The sequence below is a fragment of the Pocillopora verrucosa genome, chromosome 1 (genome assembly GCF_036669915.1).
Source record: "Pocillopora verrucosa isolate sample1 chromosome 1, ASM3666991v2, whole genome shotgun sequence".
In the NCBI taxonomy this organism is placed as follows: domain Eukaryota; kingdom Metazoa; phylum Cnidaria; class Anthozoa; order Scleractinia; family Pocilloporidae; genus Pocillopora; species Pocillopora verrucosa.
The window spans coordinates 7,497,894-7,522,241 of NC_089312.1; the positions used below are offsets into that span (position 1 = coordinate 7,497,894).

At 37.9% G+C, this 24,348-nt stretch overlaps 3 protein-coding genes across 3 annotated transcripts; 1 reads left to right on the plus strand and 2 right to left on the minus strand.

Moving 5' to 3' along the window:
• Positions 1–127: 127 nt before the first annotated feature.
• On the plus strand, positions 128–4,585 carry LOC131795527 (RING finger protein 145). The gene is made up of 3 exons (XM_059113111.2): positions 128–334; positions 1,583–2,887; positions 3,616–4,585. The coding sequence occupies exons 1-3, from the start codon at positions 172–174 to the stop codon at positions 3,906–3,908; spliced, it is 1,761 nt and encodes a 586-aa protein (XP_058969094.1). The 5' UTR covers positions 128–171; the 3' UTR covers positions 3,909–4,585.
• A 3,513-nt stretch (positions 4,586–8,098) lies between these two features.
• LOC131795533 (C-type lectin lectoxin-Phi2-like) lies at positions 8,099–15,099 on the minus strand. Its single transcript, XM_059113118.2, has 5 exons — positions 14,901–15,099; positions 14,762–14,795; positions 10,312–10,516; positions 9,381–9,550; positions 8,099–8,948 (listed from the first exon to the last, which is right to left on the minus strand). Exons 1-5 carry the CDS (start codon positions 14,961–14,963, stop codon positions 8,689–8,691), a joined length of 732 nt encoding a protein of 243 aa, XP_058969101.2. The 5' UTR covers positions 14,964–15,099; the 3' UTR covers positions 8,099–8,688.
• A 3,523-nt stretch (positions 15,100–18,622) lies between these two features.
• Positions 18,623–21,115, minus strand: LOC131795532 (uncharacterized). Its single transcript, XM_059113117.2, has 4 exons — positions 20,777–21,115; positions 20,156–20,227; positions 19,336–19,384; positions 18,623–18,730 (listed from the first exon to the last, which is right to left on the minus strand). The coding sequence occupies exons 1-3, from the start codon at positions 21,012–21,014 to the stop codon at positions 19,374–19,376; spliced, it is 321 nt and encodes a 106-aa protein (XP_058969100.1). The 5' UTR covers positions 21,015–21,115; the 3' UTR covers positions 18,623–18,730; positions 19,336–19,373.
• Between the last annotated feature and the right edge of the window lie 3,233 nt (positions 21,116–24,348).

Below are 24,348 nucleotides of genomic sequence, written 5' to 3' on the forward strand. Positions count from 1 at the left end.
CAAAAGTAGAAAACTGAAAGCATCGAAAGAAATTGTGTGATATCATCCCTACTCCCTACCCTAGCAAGTTGAACTACCGTCCGCTGGTCGACTTCGCGTTAGGCTCGTCATCTCTGTTTTTATCGATTGTCACATGAAGGATTTTAATGCCACTCTTGCTAGAAAGCAAGAATGGAACCTTCAACGTTGTGGTCTTCAATGAAGACGTACTATTTTAGATACGAAAATGTTATTTTAAGGGTACCATTCTGCTTTGTCTTACAACTGGGAACTTACTTTGACAAGATTGTTCAAGGTTCTGGCGAAGGCTCCAAACCATCGCATGAGATTGCAGGTATGTACGTTGAGATTTTCTAGTGACCATAAGTATATTATTAAGATGCATTTGAGGGTCATTTGATTATTTCTCTTTAATATTGTCCACAAAATCAACCTCGAATGTTATTTCGGATGCGTTAATGCTTTGAACAGAATGCAGTATGGGATTTATTAGAACCCTTTTCGATGTATTCGAGGTGGACCAGTGAGTCACCAATTGGTCAGGAAAGTGGTATCTTGCTAAGTCAGAAGCATTTTAGCTGGGTGGAAAAACATATACTCCTGGTTGAGTGTATGGAAATATATATATATAAAATCATATACACACATTTTGATTGGTCCTTACCCATGATCTATTGGAGGTCAGATGCATGGATGACACAACCAACTCAAGCAACGTTTTGCTTCTTTATCATATCAAACAAATAGGTTTTGTGTTGCTATGCACCTGTTCAGTAGTAGATCACAAAAGACTTCCTGATATGGTAAGATCAGTGAGACACTCAGTTTTGCCTCATGTGCCACTTTTTCATTCTTAGCACATTTTGTAGACATCTGGGATTTACATGTCTTACTGAAGAGGATAGCAAAAGGGAGGGGGGCTCCTCATTTTGTTTCATGCAGGAAGTCAGGTGTACTTTAAACAGGATTTCACGTGCCAAAAATTTAAAGATAAAACTCACCTTACCTAGCCTGTTTGAAAATTATCACATCATGTATTAATTTTGGGCTTTATCAGGTGCTGCACAGGAACCCTTTGCCGCCCTCTATGTTAATTGATCTGTAACAAACAAAATACAAAAATTAACAATGGTAAACTCATTTTGACTTAAATTCATTTTAACTGTTGTATAATTAGTTTGTAAAGACAGAAAAAAGAGAGATGGTAAATTTTGAGCTTAGTGAAGAAAAAATAAAGAAAAATGTTTTTTGTCTTGTCATGAGCGTCTTGTAGATACTTTCCACATTGCTGATCCTAGCGGTATGCAGGACACGTGTCATATGAACTTCATTATAGACCTCGCTCACCGTGTAGTCTCTGTAGTCGATGGTGGCATCGGAGCACAGAATCCTTAGGGCTGAGGTTCAACTCCTCGTGAGGACTCAGAATTTTTTCTTTGTCCCACACCTGTGACAAGATGAAAAACATCTTTCTTTATTAGGTTACATAGTTGTAAATTTTTTCAGCTTTGGCTCTCAAATGAATCACACTTTATATTTCTCTATTACTTCATTTATATATGCCTTCTACATTGCATTGCAGCTGTTATTTGTGGGCTTGTGGGTACAATTGGTGTAATAACAAACTTGAGCTATCTTCAGAAATTCTTCGTTTGGTTGATTGAGGAAGTTGTTCTTCTTGTCGCATTTGCTGCCATTGTAGCATATGGTCCTTCAGATGCTAAGGAAGATTTCTTATGGAGCAGTTCAAATCCAAATGTGTCATCTCATCTTGATGTGACTTATGGCTATTCATTGTTATATGCCCAGGTTTTTGTCGCTGTTAGTGTTGCTATTGTTCCACGCAAATGGGCAGCTGTTAGCGCCAAGCAAACTGTTGGAATTTTCATCATTTTTCCAGTTATCATTCAGCTTCTCTCACTCCCATTTGTCAAAGCCTCTTCAATTCTGCGCAATGTCTGCCTGGGTTATATTGTATTTGCTACAGTAATTCAGGCTTACAAAGCTTGTCTTGGCATCCTGCAACTACTACAGGAGGTTCCAGGGCTGATTAAGGATACATGCAGAATTGTCATCACTTTTGGATGGTTGGACTTCTTTGTATACCACTGGAGAAGGGTGAACTTAGGCCAAGTTCTAATGATAACTTGGCTAATGAAATGTTTGGCTTTATTCAATCTTTTGTTGATTGGAACCCATAGTTTTCCTATTGCTTTTTCTGGAAGTTTAATTTATTGCTTTGATAGCCTTCTGGATTTGGCAGGGGCAAGTCTGATCATTGGATTTGTAGCAAATCTTATACTAGACTTCACTAGCACGCTGATGAAAGGAAATATTGAACGACCAATGGAGGAGCGTCAACAGGAACAGTGGAACAATAGCGTTTCATTCTTTCTTTTGAGTGTTCAAGTTGGAATTTCTAGCGTACCCACGCAGCAGCGCCTTATGCTTATAGGCCTGGTCTTGTTTGTCACACTCTCCTTGTTCTTGCAATCTATGTATGAGCTTGCAGAACCAGCTCTCATGTCATTGGGTGCAACATACACAGGTGTTTTCACCAGCAAACACTTGCGCACATTAGGAGTGTGTTTGTTGATTCTGGTACTTCCTGGATACATGATCATTGTTCTGTGCCAAATGTTCACTTTTGATGCATGGTTGTTTGTTATCATATCCAGTAACTTGGTGACGATTGTTCAAGTGATGGGTTCACTGATAATTTATGGACTTTTTGTGTCCAATGTACATTCAGAAAGTCAAATGAAGGATCTAGATGACTATGTTTATTACATTAATGCTGGCTCGAAAGTTTTTGAGTTCTTAGTTGCTGTGGTTGTCCTTGGATACACTGCATGGGCTACCTTAACTGGGGAGTGGAACTATATTGGTAAGAATCTTAACTGTAAAGGCCCTGTACTTGTAACTTGTTAATAAGTTGCATATGTTGTATCGCTTAACAGTAATGGGAATGAATATTTTGGACACTGGGAAACTTTTTGCAGATAATCCTACCTCATAATTGACATTCCAAAAGGGAAAAATGACCCAAAGTTTTCTCTCCCACACAAGACATTGCATTTTGTTTTCATGCAAAATCTTTGATTTTGCAGATTTAACAATGACCAAAATTCAAGAAGGCAAATTTTCATGAAGACTTGTAATTAGAATGAATTGAGATTAACTTAACCCTTTAACTCCCAGATCAAATTTGTAATTCTCCTTACAGTTAACCATACAATTCTTATAATGTTAGTTCAGAGAATTTGGTGTTAGATCAACCAATTATCCGTTAATTGATATATTTCTTATTCTCATCATTAATCTGGTTGATACTGTATTGATATTGTAAGGAGGAAGTCTATCTTGGTCCCTCATGGGAGTTAAAGGGTTAAACCCTAAGGGTGGGCAGTGTCTAATTTACATGTACATGTATCTGTACAATCATTCATTAAGATCATTAGAATAAAGGGAATCATCACTGACCTAACAAGCTTTGATTATTAAATGAATTCTCTTAGTCTGTTTTAAATATAATGTATACAGAGTCAAATATGGAGAAAATAGATATTGATGTTAGTGTGTAAAGTATTAATTTTCTCTTTTCTCCCCCCCTAGGTGCATTGGTAATTTCAATGCATGCTTACTTCAATGTTTACAAGCGAGCTCAAGAAGGATGGAATAATTTCCTATTGCGACGCAATGCAGTTAAGAGACTCAACTCCTTGCAGTGGGCCACTGAAGAACAGTTAGAGCAACTAAATGATGTCTGCTGCATATGTTATGAAGTGTTAGATAGGGCTAAAGTTACTAAATGTAATCATTTCTTTCATAGTTTGTGCTTAAGAAAATGGCTCTATGTGCAAGACAAATGCCCTATGTGTCACGCAGACATTTTACCACAGGATTGACTATTACCTGTCCTGCAGCGCATGGCTGCTGTTGGTTGAATAATCATTAACATCATAAATCATTTCATGATTTACATGCCTTTCATTAGGCTACAATCTGTGACAAATTTCATGGAGCCACTTATGAGGAATTGTTTCAAAATGATGTGCGAATTGAAATGCAGTTTTCCATACTATGCCCCCCCTTCCATCACTTAAAACTATACAGTCACAGAATACAGAGTGCATTGTATCAATGCTAGTGGGGAGGGGGGGGGTGAATTATGGGTCTAAGAGATAAAATTGTTATGCTTATTTCAGAGTATTGGGATTTCATTGGTAATGTATCATTTTGTCAAAGATTGAAGCCCTCCTTATTGTCCTCCACACTCTATACATCATCCCACACAGATTACAATGTGGTTCTGAGGTTTTGGAACTTTAAAGAAAATAACTTGCTCATGGCCCAGCTCCCCAGTGAGTCTTAAGTGTGTTAGCTGCTGACCGTGAAATCAAACTTGGTAGTCATATGATTTCTGATGAAGTGACTCCTTCATGTGCATTTTATTATTTTCTTTGTTCCAATTGCCTTGTCCATAACTATGTAATAATTTTGTAAGGGATAGTGGTGAGCTGACATCCTCCAGTTCAGTAGAGACAGTAAAAAAAAAAATGCTCAGAGGGTTTTGCATCACCAAGCTGTCTGACAATATGACACATGCGGTGATGATGACCTGTTTTGATTTGACTTGTTATTCAGAAATGATTGTAGTTTTTAAGTAGCCAGTGAGCAAGCCCCTCTTATTACTGCTTCAGTATAAATGTTTCTTTGTCTGTGAGAAAGTTTGAGGCTTTGAATGATGCCAACTAGCAAGAAATCTGAAAGTGGTCTGTGCAAACCTTTCCCAACTTGTCTCAAATCTTCCTGCAGATAGAGAAACACTTATCCTGCAGTGCAAATATGAGGGCCTGCTTACAGGCTAGTATCTTTACAACATAAAAAGACATTGACAACAGTTTATACACAACTGAATAGTAATTTTGTTTTTGGTAGCCAAGAATTTCAGGGTCTTATTTTTCAAACTTTACCTGACTATGTGTATTAAACCAGAAGTAGTTCAAAAGTCACTTTAAATTTTTCCTGTCACTTATGACATTTATGATACAGTATATTCAGCAAACACAGTAAAGAGAAACTGTAATATATATTTATATTTTTTCAGTGAAGGTCTCAATATGTGGTCTTGATTAATGGTATATTTAAAGCCTTTGATTTTAAAAGCAAAAGAAATTTAATTACTGAGGTTTAAAATTTAACTGTAACTGTAACTTTATTTTTTAAATCCTATAAGGAAAGGTGTTTTTTACAAGTCAGCTACAGAGTGCATGTACATGTACATATGTGTGTGGGCAGTCATCACACTCAGTGTTCCTGCACATACAGAATTAGAACTTACCAGGGCCATTTGCACCTATGAATCTTGTCTTCTTGAGCTAACAGTTTCTATCTTTTAATGTATAATTAGGTTTTGTCAACTGTGTTGATAATATAAATTGGCCACTGCCATTCCAAGCATTAACCCCTCGTCAGAACAAATAGAAGGGCAGTGACTAGATACATCAGCTTTAGATACTCTTTTCAGTGGCCAATTTACATAATCAACTGAGTCGATAAAACCAAATTATTTTTTAACCCTTTAACTCCCAGATCAAATTTGTCATTCTCCTTACTGTAAGCCATACAATTCTTATAATGTTAGAGCAGAGAATTTAATATTGGATCAACTAATTATCCCCAAATTGGTATTTTTCTTTATTCTCATCACTCATCTGGTTGGTTTTGTAGTTAAGGAGAAATTCTGTCTTGGTCACTCATGGGAGTTAAAGGGTTAATACCCCCACAGTTTCTTTAAAAAGTTACTTCTTTTATCGTTTACTGTACTTTGACACTTTGAGAAATACTATCAGTGCCTGAAGATAAAATTCATACCCTAGAGTGGCCTTATATTTTAACATCCCCCAATATCCATTTATATTTTACTATGTGAAATGTTAAATTTACATGCTGTTGCTTACAAAGTGTGTTTGCAGGAGGGAATGTATTTGCAAAATTATTTTTAACTGTCTTAGAAGATGAGAAGATTGTTGCAATTATATTTAAGATATTTTGAAAGTTATTAAAGATTTATGATAATAAATTTACAGTCTAGTGGTGTTGGTACAAGTTTAAGTGGCTCAAGTACAGTTGAAATAACAAAGAAAGGTTATCCAAGATGGGTATGTAACATAACAAAGATTAAGTCTATTGGTAAGTTTTGAATTACCAATAATTGTTGGTAATTCAAATATCTTTTTTATTGATATTGCCTGCAAAAATTAAAGACAATCTGAAAATTAATCTTCACAGGTAAGCTACAGTTGAGGTCAGGGAACATTAACTGGGAAGCCTGAAATCTTGCAGACCACTTACAAGTAAACATAGAATACACTAAGATTACATACATGTGCTACATGTTACTTTTGTCTGGACAATCAGACTATGCAACTGAATTGTTAGAACTGTTTTTTAAAATGTTTTGTCCTGCAAACATATATTCGTATTGAGAGATAAGAGAACTGATCCAGGCTACATGTAAACTGGCATGGCTCACAAGAAAAATTTATCAACAAATATTACACACACAAAAAATGAGTTTATGTTCTTGAAAGAAAATTCTTTTAGCCTTTCAAAGGTTTCCTAGGGAAGGAATAAAGAGTTCTGGAAGGAAGGAGGAAGGAGTTACAAACATAGTTTAGTTTCCCCACCTCCTTGAAAAAAATCAAATTTTTAGCCTTTTATAAGGTTCTTGATGAAGGAATCATGGTTTCTATCCTTTTCTAAGGGAAGGGAGGGTGACAACATTGGTTTTGTTTTCCACCCTCCTTGATCCCCCAATGAAAAAGAATGCTTACAACGTTTTTACTCTGAAATTGTTCGTCTATGACCAAGCATCTTTACAATATGTTTAATAAAAACTAGTAAATAAATAGTTCTTTACAACCTACAGTCTTAATCAACTAGGATCATTCTTCCTGTAAATGAACTCGTCTTTGTAAACCCAGATGGCCAGTCCATACCCAAGCACCGCTTGAAATACTCCAAGTCCAATGATATACGCCTTCGATCGGCCGTAATACGGAGAATAACAAAAGTCAAGAAAAGAAGCGAAGAGAGGCTTAGGTACACCTGTGTTTCTCTCAAAGTGTAACGATGCTATTAAAACTGACGGTAACAAGCAGCCGCTGAGACCCAAAATCAGTGATCCTCTGATAGCTGCACATGAAACACATTCCAGTTTACGCCTTTTTATCGGATTAGAAACCAGATATTGCCATGACAAACAAGTGATACTCCCGCAAAATGCTGGGGTGATAAACATGGCGGCTCGCGACCGTGGAACCTGCAAAACGCTAGCGACAGAACGATAAAAACCTGGAATTATCGCCGTAAATCCAGCAGCTGATAGTCCAGCTGTGGCTGAGTAACGATCTAAGGAATGATATCCATTACTCCCTTTACCAAAACACATAATTTCGATTATTGTTATTAATATCTGCAAGTAAAGCTTTCAATCTTTGAAGTATTTACCAGGCATTCCTATGACAAGGCCAGGTTGCAAGTATTTCGTTCCCAGACTCTTAGCTCCTTCTCAGCCTCTCGTGTTTCTCGTTTTACATACCAACAGGCCTACACTTACCCACGTTTTTCGAGTTGGGTTTCGATCCCAAGTTTCCTGAATTCATCAGAATGACTGTACTGTCTCGTTAGCCTTTGATTTTAGAGGGGAAAGATTAGAGGCTATGTCGGAACTCTTCGAAATGACTCCGGAAATCTGCGGAAAATATTTGGGTTTAGACTTAATTTTCAAATAAAACAGCGAGAAATATTAATCTTTCAATTTAAAATTTCAGGGTTCCAAACGGAAAATATCAAAATCATAAGAATCGCAAGGAGTCAGACTGACTTTCCAGCCTAACTTTATAAATTTTTCAAGGTCAGCATCTGAGCAGTTGGGCACCTACCCCTCCCTTAACCCAGTCCACTTATAAAAAGCTAACTTTAATTTTGGTTAAGGGGAGGGGTAAGTGCAAAGTTGCTCCGATACCAACATTGATCCGAATTTTTACGACCTTTTTTAAACCATTCTGTTTATTGATTGTGTAACACCATTCACAATATCTGTATCAATCTATCTAATATGTACATTCATAGGTATTCAAGTAAGCTTATGTACACGTTTTAGTTATCGATTTTCTGCGCGGCACGTATATAAAATGCAAATTTGTAAGTCATATATTACTTTATCATGAGAAAGTGAAGCTTCGATTTTCCTTAAGATATGGGTTAAGCAGACTCTCCCAAAATTCATCCGAAGAGCCCTTTCATTTAAGTTTCGCGCGCAAAACCAAAACCAAAGTATTTACAACGGCCAATTGGAATAAAGGAAAATGCCCTAATGAACCAATTAGAACTCAGAGCAAGATAAAACAAACCGCCTAAAGAGCGGGAAAACGTGGGCGAACAAGTGGTGATTGGTGTAAGTTTTGCATCTAATTGGTTGGGAGAATGGTACGAGTTTTCTCGACCAATTACAGAGCGAAGTCAACCAATACGAATGCAGTTCCCAATTGCTTTCGATGGTTAATTGAAAATTACTCTACTCTAGATGTACTTTGATTATTGTGACTCTCTCTTGCCACGTAGATCATGACGTGATATTTGTTTACAGTATTCTTGATGGCTTTTTCCTCTTAGAAATCTTTAAACGACTACAAAGTGGCAAGACTCCTCCTTTCCATGAAGGATTTCCGACAAAGCTCCATTTACTTGTTCATTTAACTCGCATGTTCTTTGCTCGTCTGACTCTGAATTACTGCGAACATAGTTTATCGATTTACATCCGGGATGTCTTTGGCATCGCAACATGCATTCAACGTCACTCCTTACTTTGAGATGGCTTATCGCGTGACCAAGAAGTTCTTTTCCCGGTAACCGTCTGAAGATGGTGTTGTACCTTATTTCTGTAACAAAAACCACGATAACTTTGAATTAGATGTAAGAGTAATTTCAATGGAGTGACGACACTAATCTGGGATTGCAATGGTTTAAAACTCGTTTTACGATCTTCTAGTCAAAAAAAAGGAAAAAAAACAATAGCGTGCCTCGAGTCTTATCAAAAGCGAAACTAAATCAATACATTCTTGGAAACTCGCGTTTTTGTGATTATCCGAACAGATCTCGAGGCTTTGACAAGTGGCCATTCTTAAGCGCGGGAAAGCGCGGCAAAGCGCGGGAAAGCGTGGGAAAGCGCGAGAAAGGTGAGACGTGGCCAAAGATGCAGAGTGAATCATGGACACACACCTAGCAATCCTTTACGACTTTCACTTCTTGAAAAAAAAAGCACTCACTGCTGAGGGAATTTGAAATACGTCAGTATTAATGAAATACTCAACCTGTCTGGCAAATAAATGCTTGTTGTTTTCTGCACGAATTGTCGTTCCATCTTCCGTAAAAACTGGAATAACTCGTCATTTCTCCACACTTCTCATCCAAATTGTCGGGGGCTCTAGTGACCCAGTTTGTGAATGTAAGCTCTGTGCCATCGACCCACTGGAACACGTTACTTGAGGAGAAGTTTTGAGAAATAAAAACAAAACAAAACAAAAACGAATAAGACATTAAAAAATGACCAAATAAATATTAGAGAAATGCTATGATGGAAACTGTACCGGAAGAAAAAATGAAAAATGAAAAACTAGAAGTTCCTTGAAATAGTTTTCTCTGTAATCACTAAGTGTTTTGTTTCATGAGAAACGCATCGATTTACTCAAGATAAAATTTAGTCATAACACTGACTCCCCAAACGATAACAAATTCCAGAACCAAGGTCATATAATTTGAGACCAAAAATATCAGCCTATCAGCAAAATGTTCCTCAGGCGATGCAATAATATCTGCGTGTGCAGAGGTACATATCTACCTTAACCTATCTCCGTGTATAATTGCTGTTATTATCATTAAGGTGATTTTGAATTTATTGATAAAATTAACGCTTTTTTGCATTGATTTTTCTTTCCTTATCCAAGTGATTGGTCCAGAAACCTCACCCCATCCTTTTAACCAATCAGATTCAAAACTAAAAAACAAATCGCGAGTTGTCACTCACGCTTTCCCGCGTTTTCTCTCTTGTTTTTGTTTTGTTTTTTTCACTTTTCGTTCTCATTGGCTCTATGTGATATTTCCTCTCATCTGATTGGTCGATGTGATTTCTCTGATATAGGTTTTACGACACTCAATCGAAATATGCTCTATCACCATCATCAATATCAAGACTACTATCATGATTATTATCTTTATTATCGACGTACTACTCAAGTAACATACTCTTCATTTCTCATAAGGCCGATCCATAGAGTTCTGTCTGCAGCAAAATTTTTGTAAACAAACGTCTGTTTTTTTCTATCGTGTATAGTCACCAGATCTCCTTCATAGTCACGGCATGTTTCTCTGGCTTCACTCCAAGTCCTTTTCTCTGGGAAATATTTGATGCATATGGTCTGATAATTTAGCCAGCCACTGTCACAAGGGTCTAAAAACAATGCGACAAAATAGAACCAAGAGAAAAATAAATGAGACGTTTGAGGATGAGAGGTAGATTTTTAACCCTGAAAACTCTCATGAGTGACCAAGACAGAATTTCTCCTCATAATATCAGTAAGAAAAATAACAATAAGGAAATTGTAAGTTGATCCAATACCAAATTCTCAAAACTAGCATCATAAGAATTAAAGGGCGGACGCCATGAACTTCTTGGGAGTGAAATGGTTGAAATGAGATTTTTTGGATGACAACACGTCTTCTTCACACGTGTGTGGGTAACAGTCCGAATACATTCATCAATGCAAGTGTTTCAGTGTTTTAAATGTTTATCCGCTATTTGCACAGTTATGCGGAATAGTATGCAGAAAAACACAAAAAAGATTTTTCATTTGTTTTATGCTTATTCTATCAAAGCGATAGAACGCAGTTTCTTTCGTTTTACCGGCTTAATAACCCACTTTGAGAACACTCTGAGGGCCCGTTATTTTCACGAGGTCTCACCCAAACCGCGGTTTTACGCAAGCCGGCAGTGGGCCCCAAGGATTCTCTAGAAGAAGGTTGATCTAACTGAATAAATGTCTCTCCAATATTAGCTCTCTGTTTACACTGTTCACAAAAATAAATTTTCCGATAAAAAGTTCGGCTAAATTGAAGATGGCTAGCTTAGAACGCGTTTTTTTCAAACAACGGCTAAACTTCGTTTAAATAACCGGTCCGACGAGTTTGTAAATCATTTTCCTCCGGGTCGTGGTTAACAAACTTTCATGACCGTCCTGCCGACATCCCGCGTGGGTTATTACATAGGGTTAGATTCTATCCTTCCCAAAAAGCGAGTTAAGTTCCACCGAAACGACGCACCATGGATTTCACCCAAACTCAAGGCACTTATAGCACACCGTCAAAGAGCATATTACCAAGACAACAAACCATTGTTCCACTACTACCGGAACAAAGTAAACAGGGAACGGAAGCTCTGCAAACGCTCTTATTACAACACTAAAGTCAGCGTTTTGACCGAAAACAATCCTAAAATGTGGTGGTCCGAATGTAGGCGGTTATGTGGAATGAACAAAACATCTACAAGTGTCGCAAATCAGCTCCTAGCAAGTAAACCAGCTACCTCAATCAACCTTAAGATCTTGGCTAATGAAATCAACACAGCTCTGCTAGAACCTCAAGCTTCGTTTGACCCACTTTTAGATAATATCGAAACTGTGAGCACTGAGGGTTTTAAAACTCCCATTATTTCACTGGAAGCTACCTTCAAATGCCTTAGTACGGTCAGCTCCTCCAAAGCTGGGGGCCCAGATAATATCCCAAACTGGGTCTTGCGTGACTTCGCTCCTGAGCTCGCTCAACCTCTTCGTTGTATCATCAATTCCTCGATTAGTCAAGGGACTTTACCGGACATTTGGAAATGTGCAAACATCACCCCTCTTCCCAAAACAAAGATAGTTGAGGATGCGGCGAAAGATTTGAGACCTATTTCACTGACACCAACGTTGTCCAAAATTGCCGAGCACTACGTCGTCCATGAACATGTGAAACCAGCACTTCTGAAACGCCTGGAACCCGATCAATTTGGGTGTATTCCAGGATCCTCCACTGCGCATGCATTGATAAACCTGATGCACAATTGGGCGCAAGCAACAGACGGAACGGGGAACACCGTGCGGATCTTTGCGTTGGACTATAGAAAAGCCTTCGATCTGATAGATCACAGCCTCTTGCTATCGAAACTCTCCACCTACAATATCAACCCTTACATCATTAATTGGATAATAGCCTTTCTTAAAGATAGGAAACAAAGGGTCAAACTTGCACATGATTGTCTCTCAGAGTGGGGATCGGTCCGAGCAGGAGTACCGCAGGGAACAAAATTGGGACCGTGGCTATTCTTGGTTATGATAAATGATTTGAAAGTACCATCAGCCAGTGATTGTATAAAATATGTAGATGACACGACAGTGTATGAAATCATAAGCAAGGGTGGTCCTAGCAATGCTCAGTCTATGATAAACGAAGTAGCTACCTGGTCAACACTTAACTCGTTTCAACTTCATCCGAAAAAATGTAATGAGCTAAGAGTTTCCTTCGTGCGCTCCCCTCCTTCCTACGATCTCATAGAAATTAATGGCTCTAAGGTTAGCGCCGTTAGTGTCGTGAAATTACTGGGTGTGTATTTTCAAGACAACCTCAAGTGGAACACTCACGTTACTGAGATGATTAAAAAGGCCGCTAAGCGCCTTTACTTTTTAACTCAGTTAAAGCGAGCTAAGGTACCATCACCAGAATTAGTGAATTTTTATGTTGCTTGCATTCAATCCGTCTTACTTTATGGATGTCAGGTCTACCATTATAGTCTCCCCGATTATTTGAGCTTAAGTTTAGAGCGTGTCCAAAAGAGAGCCTTGAAAATTATATACGGTTATGATAATCATTATAGAGAAGTGCTTCAGATGGCAGAGCTGAAAACCCTAAGGGATCGGAGGGCAGACCTTTGCTTAAAATTCTTTAACAACATCGTCTCCAATCCCTTGGATTGTTTGTACCACTTACTGCCTTTCGACAACCGAGATCAACTTATGGAGTTACGACGACGCAGACCATTTAGAGTTTCCTTTAAAACAAATCGGTTCAGAGATACTTTCATTCCAGCAAGCGCAAGACATTTTAATTGACATCTATTACAATTGTATATGGGCCCATATGTAAATTAGTTCCCTTTTAGGTTTGATTTTATTGTATAGTTCTATTATATAATTTGTACACCTTTGTAATTCAGCTTCCAGCTGCTATTAAGGTATTCTTAATAAACGTCTATCTATCTATCTTACGCCGTTAAACCCTTAGAAAGTGTGGTCTATTGCTTCAATAGGAGTACAAAGTGTCTTAAGAATAAACTATAGTGGGATTGTATATTTTTAAACCACTCAGCAGCAGAATAAACTAACATCTTGTAGTTCTTTGTTCTTGTCAATAAGGTTTGTTTTACTAGGACTTACTGTTAGTCCACCTCGACTGACACACATACAAATTGTTTAAATGAGAGCACATTATATTGACACAGATGCTTGATAGAAAGCAATTCGAAGAAACCCGCCATAAAATAGCTTCAATGGAGGAAAGCCGATTTATTTATGATAATAATAAAGAATTAGTTATAAAATAATGGAAAAATGAACATGACTTGTTCGGAACAAGACAAGTAGAACGAGCCTTTTTAAGGTATATCGAGTTCTGACTGCATTTAAACTAATTCAACGAGAGGTACATTTTTAAAACTTGAGGAAAACGGCTCTATCTTATTTTAAATACACATGAAAAAAAATATCACTTTACACTGCGACTTTCTTAAATTTTATTTGAGCAGGCTTAAGAACCAAATCACAGGCTTGACTTACGGGCTCCTAAGAGTTTTAAAATCTTTTTAGAAATTGCAATTCTTTGCTAAAGAAACATCTTTTGAGCTAAGTTGACACTCCACCAAGAAATCATCTGTTTGTAAATAATTTTACAATGACAAAAGTAAGGGAAAGGAACATGACTCGATTGCCATTTCGATAAAAATTTGGCAAACAAAACTAATGAACTAGACATGAACGTGATCTTTCGTTTCAAATATAAAATAGAACTCAACCAAACAACGAAACGACGGAAGTGAAATCACTTTGTGAAAGAAATCTAAACTCATTAGATTGAACTTGTCAACATCGATATGTCAGCTTGGCAAGATGAAAATTTTCCCATAACTAACGGAGCGAAAGCTTATTTTCTTTTTCCAAGTGTTTGTTTCGTTTCGCGATTCATTATTGTCTCAATAATCTTAAGTTGAATAAAAAGATGAATGAATAAGATACTCGTCTTTTCTTATTTTCAAGTTTTACACTAAAAAATATTTCTCTAAAAATAAGGTTAGCCGCATAGAGAATGATAATGAATAAGGAGCAATCTGCTCCTGACATTTTCATGATCAAACATTTAGCAATTAAATTTGTTTACTCAAGAAAGGGGGAGAATTTTCCTAAAAAGCTTAACACCATTTCTCGTGGAACATTGAGGTTCGGTAATGTGATTTCTTGGGAAATTAATGATCTGTAGGACTACAACCCGTTGCTTAGCCATGATGCCACCTTGATTACATAATTTTCGAGCAAAATTGAATGGCATTATTTTGCCCCCTTTTTTACTTTTGTGATAGGTCTTTAAATCGTTTGCTGATTTTTATCCCTACCTTTGCCGGGGAACGATAAAGCAGCGATATAGTTCTGAAATTAAATTGAGAATAAAAATCAAGTCATTAAAATTTGTTGTCATGCATTTAACTAGTGTTTGTAAAGTACCAGAATTATTGCGAGGCCTGTTTGACTTACCTCTGCATGAAAACAAAACATCAAAGAAAAGAACAAAACGTGTACAGTATGGTATAATTCCATCGTAAAATTCAATAGAATCTCTTTTTTAATGCTGCATAGAGACGCATAAAATGTTCAAACTAAAAAACCTCAACAGCTTGCAGCATTTTGCTCCTACTGATCGCATACGACTCAAACAAATCTCCCTCCGTTTCTAATTCGGGTTACGTTTCTGCCGGCAGCTGTGTTTACGGAGTTATTTCATTTTATACCAAAATTTATTTTGGCGTTTTGGATATATCACTTAGTTTTGATTTCTTCTATTGAGCAAGTGATTGGTCAGTATTTGTTATATTTGTGATTTATGTTTGAGTACTGGCGGGTAAGATTGACAAGAACCTGTTCTGCTGCCATTGGAAAATTACTGAAAACGGTCAACCGTACTTCTCACATTACATTGTTATATGAAAATGCATCTCGGCCAATTAGACGAATTCCCTTTTACTAGTAGCGGATAAATCTTTCAGTCTGATTTGGACTTTTTTTAATGTATTTCTATCGTAACGAGTGTGCAGTTACGCATATTCCGCAAACAGACGTAGACATCCGACAAACATTTTAATGAATTCCTCTTCCAGATACGTTTTTAAACCGTTCGTGTTGTTGTCGTTTTTCCTCTACCTTTCAGTTGTTATCATTATTATTGTTATCGTTATTATTTGTTATTTATAAACATTATCATTGTTTGAGAATTATGTTTTTCGTGTCATCACCAGCGTGGGACAAAGAATCAAACCTCAGACCTCCGATGCTCTACCACTGACCCACAGAGACTCTATGGTGAGCGAGGTCCATTACGAAGTTCATACATGACACGCGTCTTGCATACTGCCAGGATCAGCGATGTCGTTGGCGTCATGTCTGTAAATAGAATAAGAGAAATGGTAAGTTTTGAGCTCGGTAAAGAAACAAATTTACAGACAATGATTTATTATCATTGTTATTATTATTATTTGCATAATTATCTTTAGTAACTGTTTGTGTGGCATCATAGGCCGAGGGAGTCCTGGAAGGATTATTGTCTGTAAAAGTGACTGACGTTTTGACAACCTTAGCGGATGTCATCTTCACAATCAATGTCTGTCGATTGTTTAAAGCCCACTAAAAAATTGAAAGAAATTGCTAATTGGGCAAACTTCTTTTTCTTTTAGCGAAATCAAATAGTTTCTTACTGTATGTTTTCAATCAGAAGTGTATTGAGAGCGTACTATTACCGCTGGCTACAAAGTCCCGGGGATACCACTTTAACATGCTATTGTTTAATGGTTTAACAGTGAATTTTCGATTTTTTGACAGTTGGCTATGGACCCCATCGAGAGCCGTCAATTAATAAGTCATTGCATGCACGAATGCACCTCATTACCAAACAAAGATTAAGGAAGAAAGTTATCCCGATGTTGTGGTCCAAGTTTATTAAATGAAAGTCTCCAGGTCTTCCTCGGGATTTCACAAAATTAGCCTAAACTAAAAACTTTCACAAAAATCTAAGGGCAGAAAAGTGTTGTAGGTTACTTCACAACAGTGTGGTCTTACTTTTCAACAGCGTAGACTTATGCTATGTTGTTGTGACTTTTATTCTCGGCTAGGGTCAGCAACTGGACTACGTTTCCTACAAGTGACACATAAAGTACCGAAAATATAATGCCTCGCAACGCACCGTGATTGTTTGAGACTGTTGGTTTTGGAAACCACAGAACAAAGAACTTTACAACTTTGTGCACAGGGTTAAGAACCTAATCCGAAGGATTAGTGAAGTCAAACCTTTTAGTGTTTCAGAAGACCAAATGGATGTAACGAAGGTTCAACCTGCACGAGTGTCAAACACCAATGGTTGTGCGCACGGAAAAGTTGCGTCGTACTTTAGTACGTGATCCGTACCCGCAACAAATACTAAAATATAAAAGGTAGTTAAAAAAGCTTACAAATAGAGTTCGTAAACAACCTAATTAAAAGTTCCATTGTTCATTCACAAATGATACCACGGTTTTTTCTGGCAGAACGGCTGAGGTTGAATATTACTTCTAGTACTAAGCTTGTTCGAAACAACTGGCATGACGTGGAGTTTATGTTAAGGGGGACTACCAGACTGACACAAGCTACAACAATTTGTAACTGCAACTTCAAAACAACTTGAACAATTAGCCTGAAGGATTAGCTAGAACAAAAAATATCGTTTCGATACCAGCGTAATTGCAATTAACTATGGCCAGGTATCGGAGGCCTACGCGATGTCAACAAAAAGATAAGTTTTAGCAAATTAAAGTTTCGCGTGGAACTTTTCCCGAATCTACGTGTACAATTTTAAGGGTTCATACCGAGTGTAAGCATTTTGAAAATCATATCTTCCAGGTTAAGTAACTTTTCATCTTTTGGTAATTAGCTTAACGTATTTATTCGAACAAACGCCGCCCTCGAATAAAAGCCGCATTTTAGAGCAGAAATATTAATAAACGCCGCCCTCGAATCAACGCCGCATCATCATGCGGCGTTTATTCGAATAATAGACTCATAAAGCACACAGCGGTCATTGCTTCCATCGCAGTTGAATTTTGAGTGAAACAGACACAAACTCTTTTGAGTGTACCAGTTCTGATGTCGAGAAAGCATATCCGACATAAGATCTTTATTCACTTTATGTATTGTAGTAGTATTAACATGCAAATTGTGAAATTGAGAGCAATATAGAAAACGACTTTTTAGACAAGCATTAAAACATGTTTCTGTTTTTTAAAATTGAAATGGTCAGTTACCATGCAATTGTTTGTATTTTAAATAAAAGCTGTCCTCGAGTAAACGCCGTACTCGAATCACGAAGAATTTAATAAACGCCGCGTCGTTCAATCGATTAAATGATACGGTAATCTTGAAATGACATTCCTATCCAGAAAGGACACTTCTTCGTTATAATGGAATTTTGCATCCATCAGTGAATATTTTAAGATAAGTTGGTTCATCAACTGAGTTGATAACGTGATGTGGCCATTGTACAGAATTTCCGTTTCATGCAAGAGATCGCGGTTAAGCCAGCATCTGCAGCTAATCGATCCAACTCTTTCTTTTTTCCACCTTAATATGATTTTGACCACGAGGCGCTTAGAGGCTGTGTTCGTTCGAGCAGCCTATAAAAGAATTATATTTTCTGCAAAACAGAAGAAAGAGGTCATCCTAAACTGATTCTAAGATATGTACGGGGGGGGGAGCTCATACATTAGTATTTGAATGACCCGGAGATGAATGAGATTTCCATATATTTCCCCAGCGATAAGGTTGTATTGCTTATAATATCACCAGATTTTGATAATTGGCCGGGTGAAGCATTAGAAGCACTTTAAAACACACCAGGAATGTTTTCCTCCTTTTTTCCCATTTTTGTCGCTTTTTCTCGATTTCTTGTAGTTCATCTTTTGTTGTTATTCGTCCTAGTTGCTCGAAATTACCAGGTTTGTGACAGTGGAGTTACATTTCAACTTTGAGGAGTTGGATTGCAACAAAAAAATTGTAACTTATGGGGTATTATTGTATTTTCTTACTACCGCAATATATAAAATTCCATATAACTTTATATCTGTACAACAATATATATTTTAGAATTAAGAAAGAATCCTGAGGAAAGATATTTCGGATTCTACAATATCGTTTTTTGCTTTCAGATATTCTTTCAAGTAACAACTAAACACAGATTACATCCGAAGCCTATTTTTATTGTGTAAACAACAAACTTTCAAACTAACAACCAATTCACGACGATTATATAAAAAAGACACTCTCTTGGTTCTGTGCACCATCACCTGAAAAAGAAAAAGAAATGAATAAAGGAGTAAAGAAAAGTAACGAACAAAGGTAAAGAAGAAAATGGTTTGGTTTTATTTCGACGGTGAAGGTGGAAAAAAAAGCAAAAAGTCTTTAACTATTCTATCATAGTTAATCAGTATCTTTTAAGAAGTCAGCAAAATTGATGAAAAATAGGACTAATGATCTAGGATAGACAATTCTTTATCCTCTTAAATTAGCACGAGAAAAGCCCTCCCTAAAGCGTGCTCATTTGTTCAGTTAGTATGAGAGCCCTCTCACTCATTTATAGACTTTTTCATATATCTGTGAAAAAGTGCCTGGCTGTTCTATTTTGCGAGATTTGAAGTTCGCATAACGTACAATCCCTAAAGAACTTTCAATTGTATCTTAATGTTTATTTTAAGCAATTTCTTTCGCCTCCAAGATAAATTTTCTTTGGAGCTGAGTTTCCTCGCATCGCAATAAAAAAGAATCATTTCAGGTTTTGAAAATTAGTTATTTGACAAACCTACAGTGCCTACCCACTCGTAGGTTTTTCTAAATGTAAATGATAACGGGTATTTTTGGCCTTAAAACCTCGTGACTATTTAAAATACCTTACCTAAGCTTCCCAGATGTATTTGGCAGAGGAAAATGCTCTCAATCTGTCTCTGAATTTAAGTAGCAAAGAGAAAGAAAAACAAAAACCATAGCAAAGTGTAATGATTCACAGGTAGCGCTCACCACCAACCCCACCTCCAGTCTCACAACCCACGCCCACCCCACCCCCACCCCCACCCCCCCCTAACCCAGCAGTCTGCCTTTAGTAATGTAATGACCCCCCTACGTTGGCTGTCGATTTCCTTCAGTTTCCTTTGAAACTCTGTCCGTGACGACTAATTCCCCCCTCCTATCTCCCTGAGAACCATGAGACCCCCCATGATCCACTTCCCCCCCCCCCCCCCGCGACACCAAATAATGATTAGTCTTCAGACTATGTTGTCGAGAATCTGTCACGAAATAAGTAAACTGTTAAGGCAAATAAGAGCCCGTGCATAACATGGACAAAGAAATAAATTTGAACCAATTTCCACCGAGTAAATACAAACTGTTTGCATTTGTAAACTAAAGAGAAGTTATGTTCAGAACAAAGTATTTCGCATTGTCCACCTGGGGTCGTCCAAAGAAATTAAATGTGACTGTTAGTTAGCGTTATCTTTCAAACATGGTCGGAAATGAGTTCAACGTTAATTAAGTGACATTCGGACCATCTCAATTGAGAACAATTCAAAGCAGTTATCTTAATCTCTTTATGATGTGTGCATATTGATTTTGGTAAAATCTGTTTCAAGTCCTGTCCCTGGTTTCCGAAAGGAAGCAGCTGGCTGGTCGTTAATGAGATAGCCAAAGCTGCCAAAAAGATATCAGTTCAGTTTTCGTACCTGCAAATGCTCCTTCATCCTCGTGGAACTGAGCATGCACTGCTTGATAATCGTTTGCTCCAAGACGGCGGGCTAAAGAACGATATCAAGATTTAAAGATGAAGGGTCAGCAATTTTTGCAAGATATTAGGCCACTTTCAGACAACTCAGTCTGCTTGTGCTTTATAAAAAATAGTTCAACGACAAACAGTTACTCGCTGAAATGCCTGGACGAGGTGCTCTTTTGGAACTAGGGTGTTGGAACGCGAAATGATCTCCTTGCAGATATATTACTACAAGGAAGTATAGACATCACGTAAGGTACAGCAAATATTTTTTATCCTTTTGTGATTTACCAACGGTCACAGTTGTTCTGAAGAGCAGCGTTTTACCAGAACATGGTAAAAAATCTACTGAGACGCCCAAACTGGTCAAATCTAATTTAGCTACGATCAAGTAAGCAATGATCTTGGCGGGTGAGCTGCATAAAAAATTTGGAAAAAAAATTTAGGCTTCGACTACGAACCCGTTCCTCCCAGATATTTGTTTGGCGCCACTGCTTACTGAGCCTCGAAGTCACACATAGAGCAGATTTTTTTTACAGGTTTCTTCTACGATCACTAAAATAACACCATCCGTTACCTTGGCGAGTGAGATCTCGACGGCTGAGATCGCGTCGAAATAATTCCCGGCGTGTAAGATCGCGACGCGCAAATTCTCTGCGGGACAGATCTAGGCGTCTTGCCTCTCGACGAACCATGTCCCGGATAGAACGCTTTTGGCGATTAGAATCCTGACGTACCTCTCGCCGTTCTCTCAGTGCACAGCACACAGCGAGAACAACTGAGATGACCAGAAAAGAGAGCAGAAGTTTGTTCATCTTAATCTGCTTGCCAGGTACAAAACCGGGAGTGGCTCTTTCTCAAAGATGCTTGCGACAGAGCGGACGTTGATATCTCAACTGACGAAATGAGGTTACATTCTTCAGTTTACGGGTCTCAACCTGTCAATTCGTCATCAAAGCCTTAATGCCTTATCAATTGTGCCTGAAACAAAATCTTCGAGAATCAAAACCCATCGGCTTTGTTCAGGGCCAGCAGAGCATGAATAGTTTTGACGTAACCTTTCGCATATCGAGGCAAAAACTTAATTAGGCAATGACAACAAACTGGTGGGAATACACAAGCGGTTTTTAACCTTTGAATAGTAAAAGGTTATTCATACAACTAACAATATGTAAAATTACTGGACCTGTTTCGCCTTGCCGGTTTAAACGAACTAATTATATTAGTTGTTGGTAACGCTTGCGCACACACAGGTTTTTTTTTCCCTCTAAACCCTAATATTAGTAGAAATACTGTCTATACAGCTCTCTATACGTTTTTCACAAGTGAAATTTCATTACCGATCGAGAGCTTCTTTAGTTTGCAAACTTTTCATTTATTCTCGTCAGGTTAATGTTTGATTCAGCAGCGACACAATGACAATGAGCAGATTGGACACTTGTCTCTCTTAGGGTTAAAAAATTTTAATATCTGATTGTTGGAATTCTTTGCCGTTCCTTCTCTTTAGATTGCCCTCGGTTGTCTTTTTAATTACAGTCTGTAATCTTCTGATTATATCTTGCCATTAAAGAAATCAGCAACCAGAAAAAAGAAATCATTGATAACACGTTTGGTTCCACAGTGGAGGTTGTCTTAAAATCTTATTTCCTTGTGTCAGTCTCCAACTTATGCCTCATCATCTCGTGTGAAGATAGATGAGACGCCTGTCACTCTCAGGGGTTAAATTGCCGTTCCATTTTCTTTCCTTTTTCTCTGTTGTTGTTTGATTACCTTTATTGTAAGAAATTAAAGATGCAGGTTGACAACGCGAAGAAAATTTACATTACACAAAGTTAACTCGAATTTTCAAAACGGTGGATTTAAATCAAACTAACGCGAACTCTTCGAAAACAATGTGCGCCTAACATTATTTACGCGAATATGCTGAAACCGGCGTCTCAACAATTATTTCGAATGGAAAAAACAGCAGGATCTTCAGTCATTGTTAGCTCATTGTTATCATGTTATTGCTCCGTAAACGGATAAGGAACACCTCCTTGGATCCTGGCTTCTTCGAGTGCCTCGGCTAAAAACAGATAAGGTTTCGTTATTGAACAGATAATGATGCTATAAAACACCATTTAAGATTTAAATAAACATGGACGTAAATTAAAATGCATTAAATTAACGCGAATTGTTTTTGAATCGCTTTTATAAAGTGCACCTTAAAGTTTTAAGATACGATCTGTTATCTGTTGTTAACATTTTGCCACTAAAAAAAATCAGCAACGAGAAAAAGATATCATTGAAGACTTGGTTTTAACGGCTGTGAATATTGCCTTAAAGTCTCATTTTCTGGCATCAGTATTCAACTCATGCCTCGCTATCTCGTGCGAGGGCAGACCAGACGCTTGTAATCTTAGGGATTAAAGGATTAGGAATTCTTTGCCGTTCCATTTCCTCTGATTGCTCTCGGCGTCTTGGTTATTAACAATCTTTAGTTTCTGTTTACATCTCGCCAGTAAGGAAATCAGCAATAACAAATCATTGCAGTTTATACGACTTTTGATTTTACGGTGGAGGTTGTCTTAAAAAATCTCATTTCTTAGCATCAGTATCCAACTAATGCCACACCATCTCGTTCGAGGGCAGAAAAGAGACGCCTGTCACTCTTTGGGATTAACAGATTAGTATATTTGATGAAAGGAGCCTTTGCCGTCCCATACCTTCTGATTACTCTAGGCGGCTTTTTAATAAACAATCTCTAATTTTCTGTTTACATTTTGCCGCTAAAGAATTCAGCAGTAAGAAAAGAAATCATTGCAGTTAATAAGACTTTTGCTTTCACGGTGGAGGTTGTCTTAAAATCTTATTTGGTAGTGTCAGTATCTAACTTTTGTCACACCACCTCATACATGCTATCTCGAATGCTTTTGTCGTTAGTAATCTCTCGCGACCAGTGATGATTAGAGGGATTCCTGCCATGCAGGCTTGCACGGTCAAGATGAAATAGCCAATAATAGGTGAACATAAATTAAAGCATAATAAATCTTCAACTACACAATGTGATTTTATTTCATAAATAAAATGTTTGCATGAAACACATAAGCATGTGAACATTCGAAAGGAACTACTCATTATTTCTCACCAAAGGGGTGGGGGGGTGGGGGTGGAGGGTCGGGGGGGAGGGTCACATGGTTTTTAGGGTGAACAGAGCGGGGATCAGTAGCCGCTAACAGCGAACAGGGGGGTACATTAGAAAATGGATTACTAATGAGGGGGAAGGGGGGGGGTCATCAGTATACTACAGAGCCGTACTGGGATCAGGTAAATTTTATTGGGACACGACTTCGCAAATTAAGCGGCTCAGGGCTTTAGTAGGTAATTCAAAAAGTAAAATGCTCTCTCTTCTAATAAATAAAATTTTCCTTCAAAGGTTTTCACGATGTGCAGATCAAACCTATTAACATATTTCTGCAAGGAAAAGCCTTTTGTCGGAGACGCCACTAGGAAATTGTTTTGAGATGTTTATCGTCTTTTTTAGTATAACCGATAAAAAAAACCGAAAAAAAATACATCTTCGGATCTACTCGGCATAATTCTCTGATTGAAACTGTAAAATGCTCTTGCTTCGAAGAAAAGACAATTTCCTGTAATTTTGTAGCAGTAGCCGTGTCTGGACTACGTACGACAGTCTCGCGCGCACTGTACTCTCGAGCATTTTGGCTCTAATCCACAGCGGTACATGTATCTTGCGGTCTGTAAAGATATGTTTCATTTCGGGGCACTTGTCCCAGGCCATAGAGATTTGTTCATCGAGCTTGGCAGCGCGCGGGTCGGTATGGAGATAAAAGCCCAGGTAACGGAACTTTTGAACGTTCTTTACCGGGTAGTTGCTTAGCTTGATAAGGCGCGCCTTCGTCGCCAAAGCACAGCACTTCCGTCTTGTCTTCCGCGATTATCATGCAGTAGCGCTTGAAAACGCGAATGCTTCTCGAGGAGCTTCTCCAGTAATACAGTTTGATACAAACGTAAAGCTCTGAGAAGCTCTTGAAGCACTTTTCGTTTGAAGTAAGAAATGACTGCTGCAAATCTCAGCACAACTACAGGTCAATAAATTGAACTGGTTTAAGAAAAAAAGAGGAAATGGGATTCTCTATCGCGATTTGT

Bases quoted from the DNA above. Each gene is read 5' to 3' on its own strand.
- LOC131795527 (XM_059113111.2), top strand. From the start codon at position 172: ATGGAACCTTCAACGTTGTGGTCTTCAATGAAGACGTACTATTTTAGA. The intron at 335-1,582 runs GTATGTACGTTG...ATTGCATTGCAG, and splicing joins ACCATCGCATGAGATTGCAG to CTGTTATTTGTGGGCTTGTG. The intron at 2,888-3,615 runs GTAAGAATCTTA...CTCCCCCCCTAG, and splicing joins TGGGGAGTGGAACTATATTG to GTGCATTGGTAATTTCAATG.
- LOC131795533 (XM_059113118.2), bottom strand. From the start codon at position 14,963: ATGGAATTATACCATACTGTACACGTTTTGTTCTTTTCTTTGATGTTT. The intron at 10,517-14,761 runs GTAGGGATAAAA...CATTGTTTTTAG, and splicing joins TTTATCGTTCCCCGGCAAAG to ACCCTTGTGACAGTGGCTGG. The intron at 8,949-9,380 runs GTTGAGTATTTC...TTTTTGTTACAG, and splicing joins AGCATTTATTTGCCAGACAG to AAATAAGGTACAACACCATC.
- LOC131795532 (XM_059113117.2), bottom strand. From the start codon at position 21,014: ATGAACAAACTTCTGCTCTCTTTTCTGGTCATCTCAGTTGTTCTCGCT. The intron at 20,228-20,776 runs GTAACGGATGGT...ATCGTTCTTTAG, and splicing joins TCGAGATCTCACTCGCCAAG to CCCGCCGTCTTGGAGCAAAC.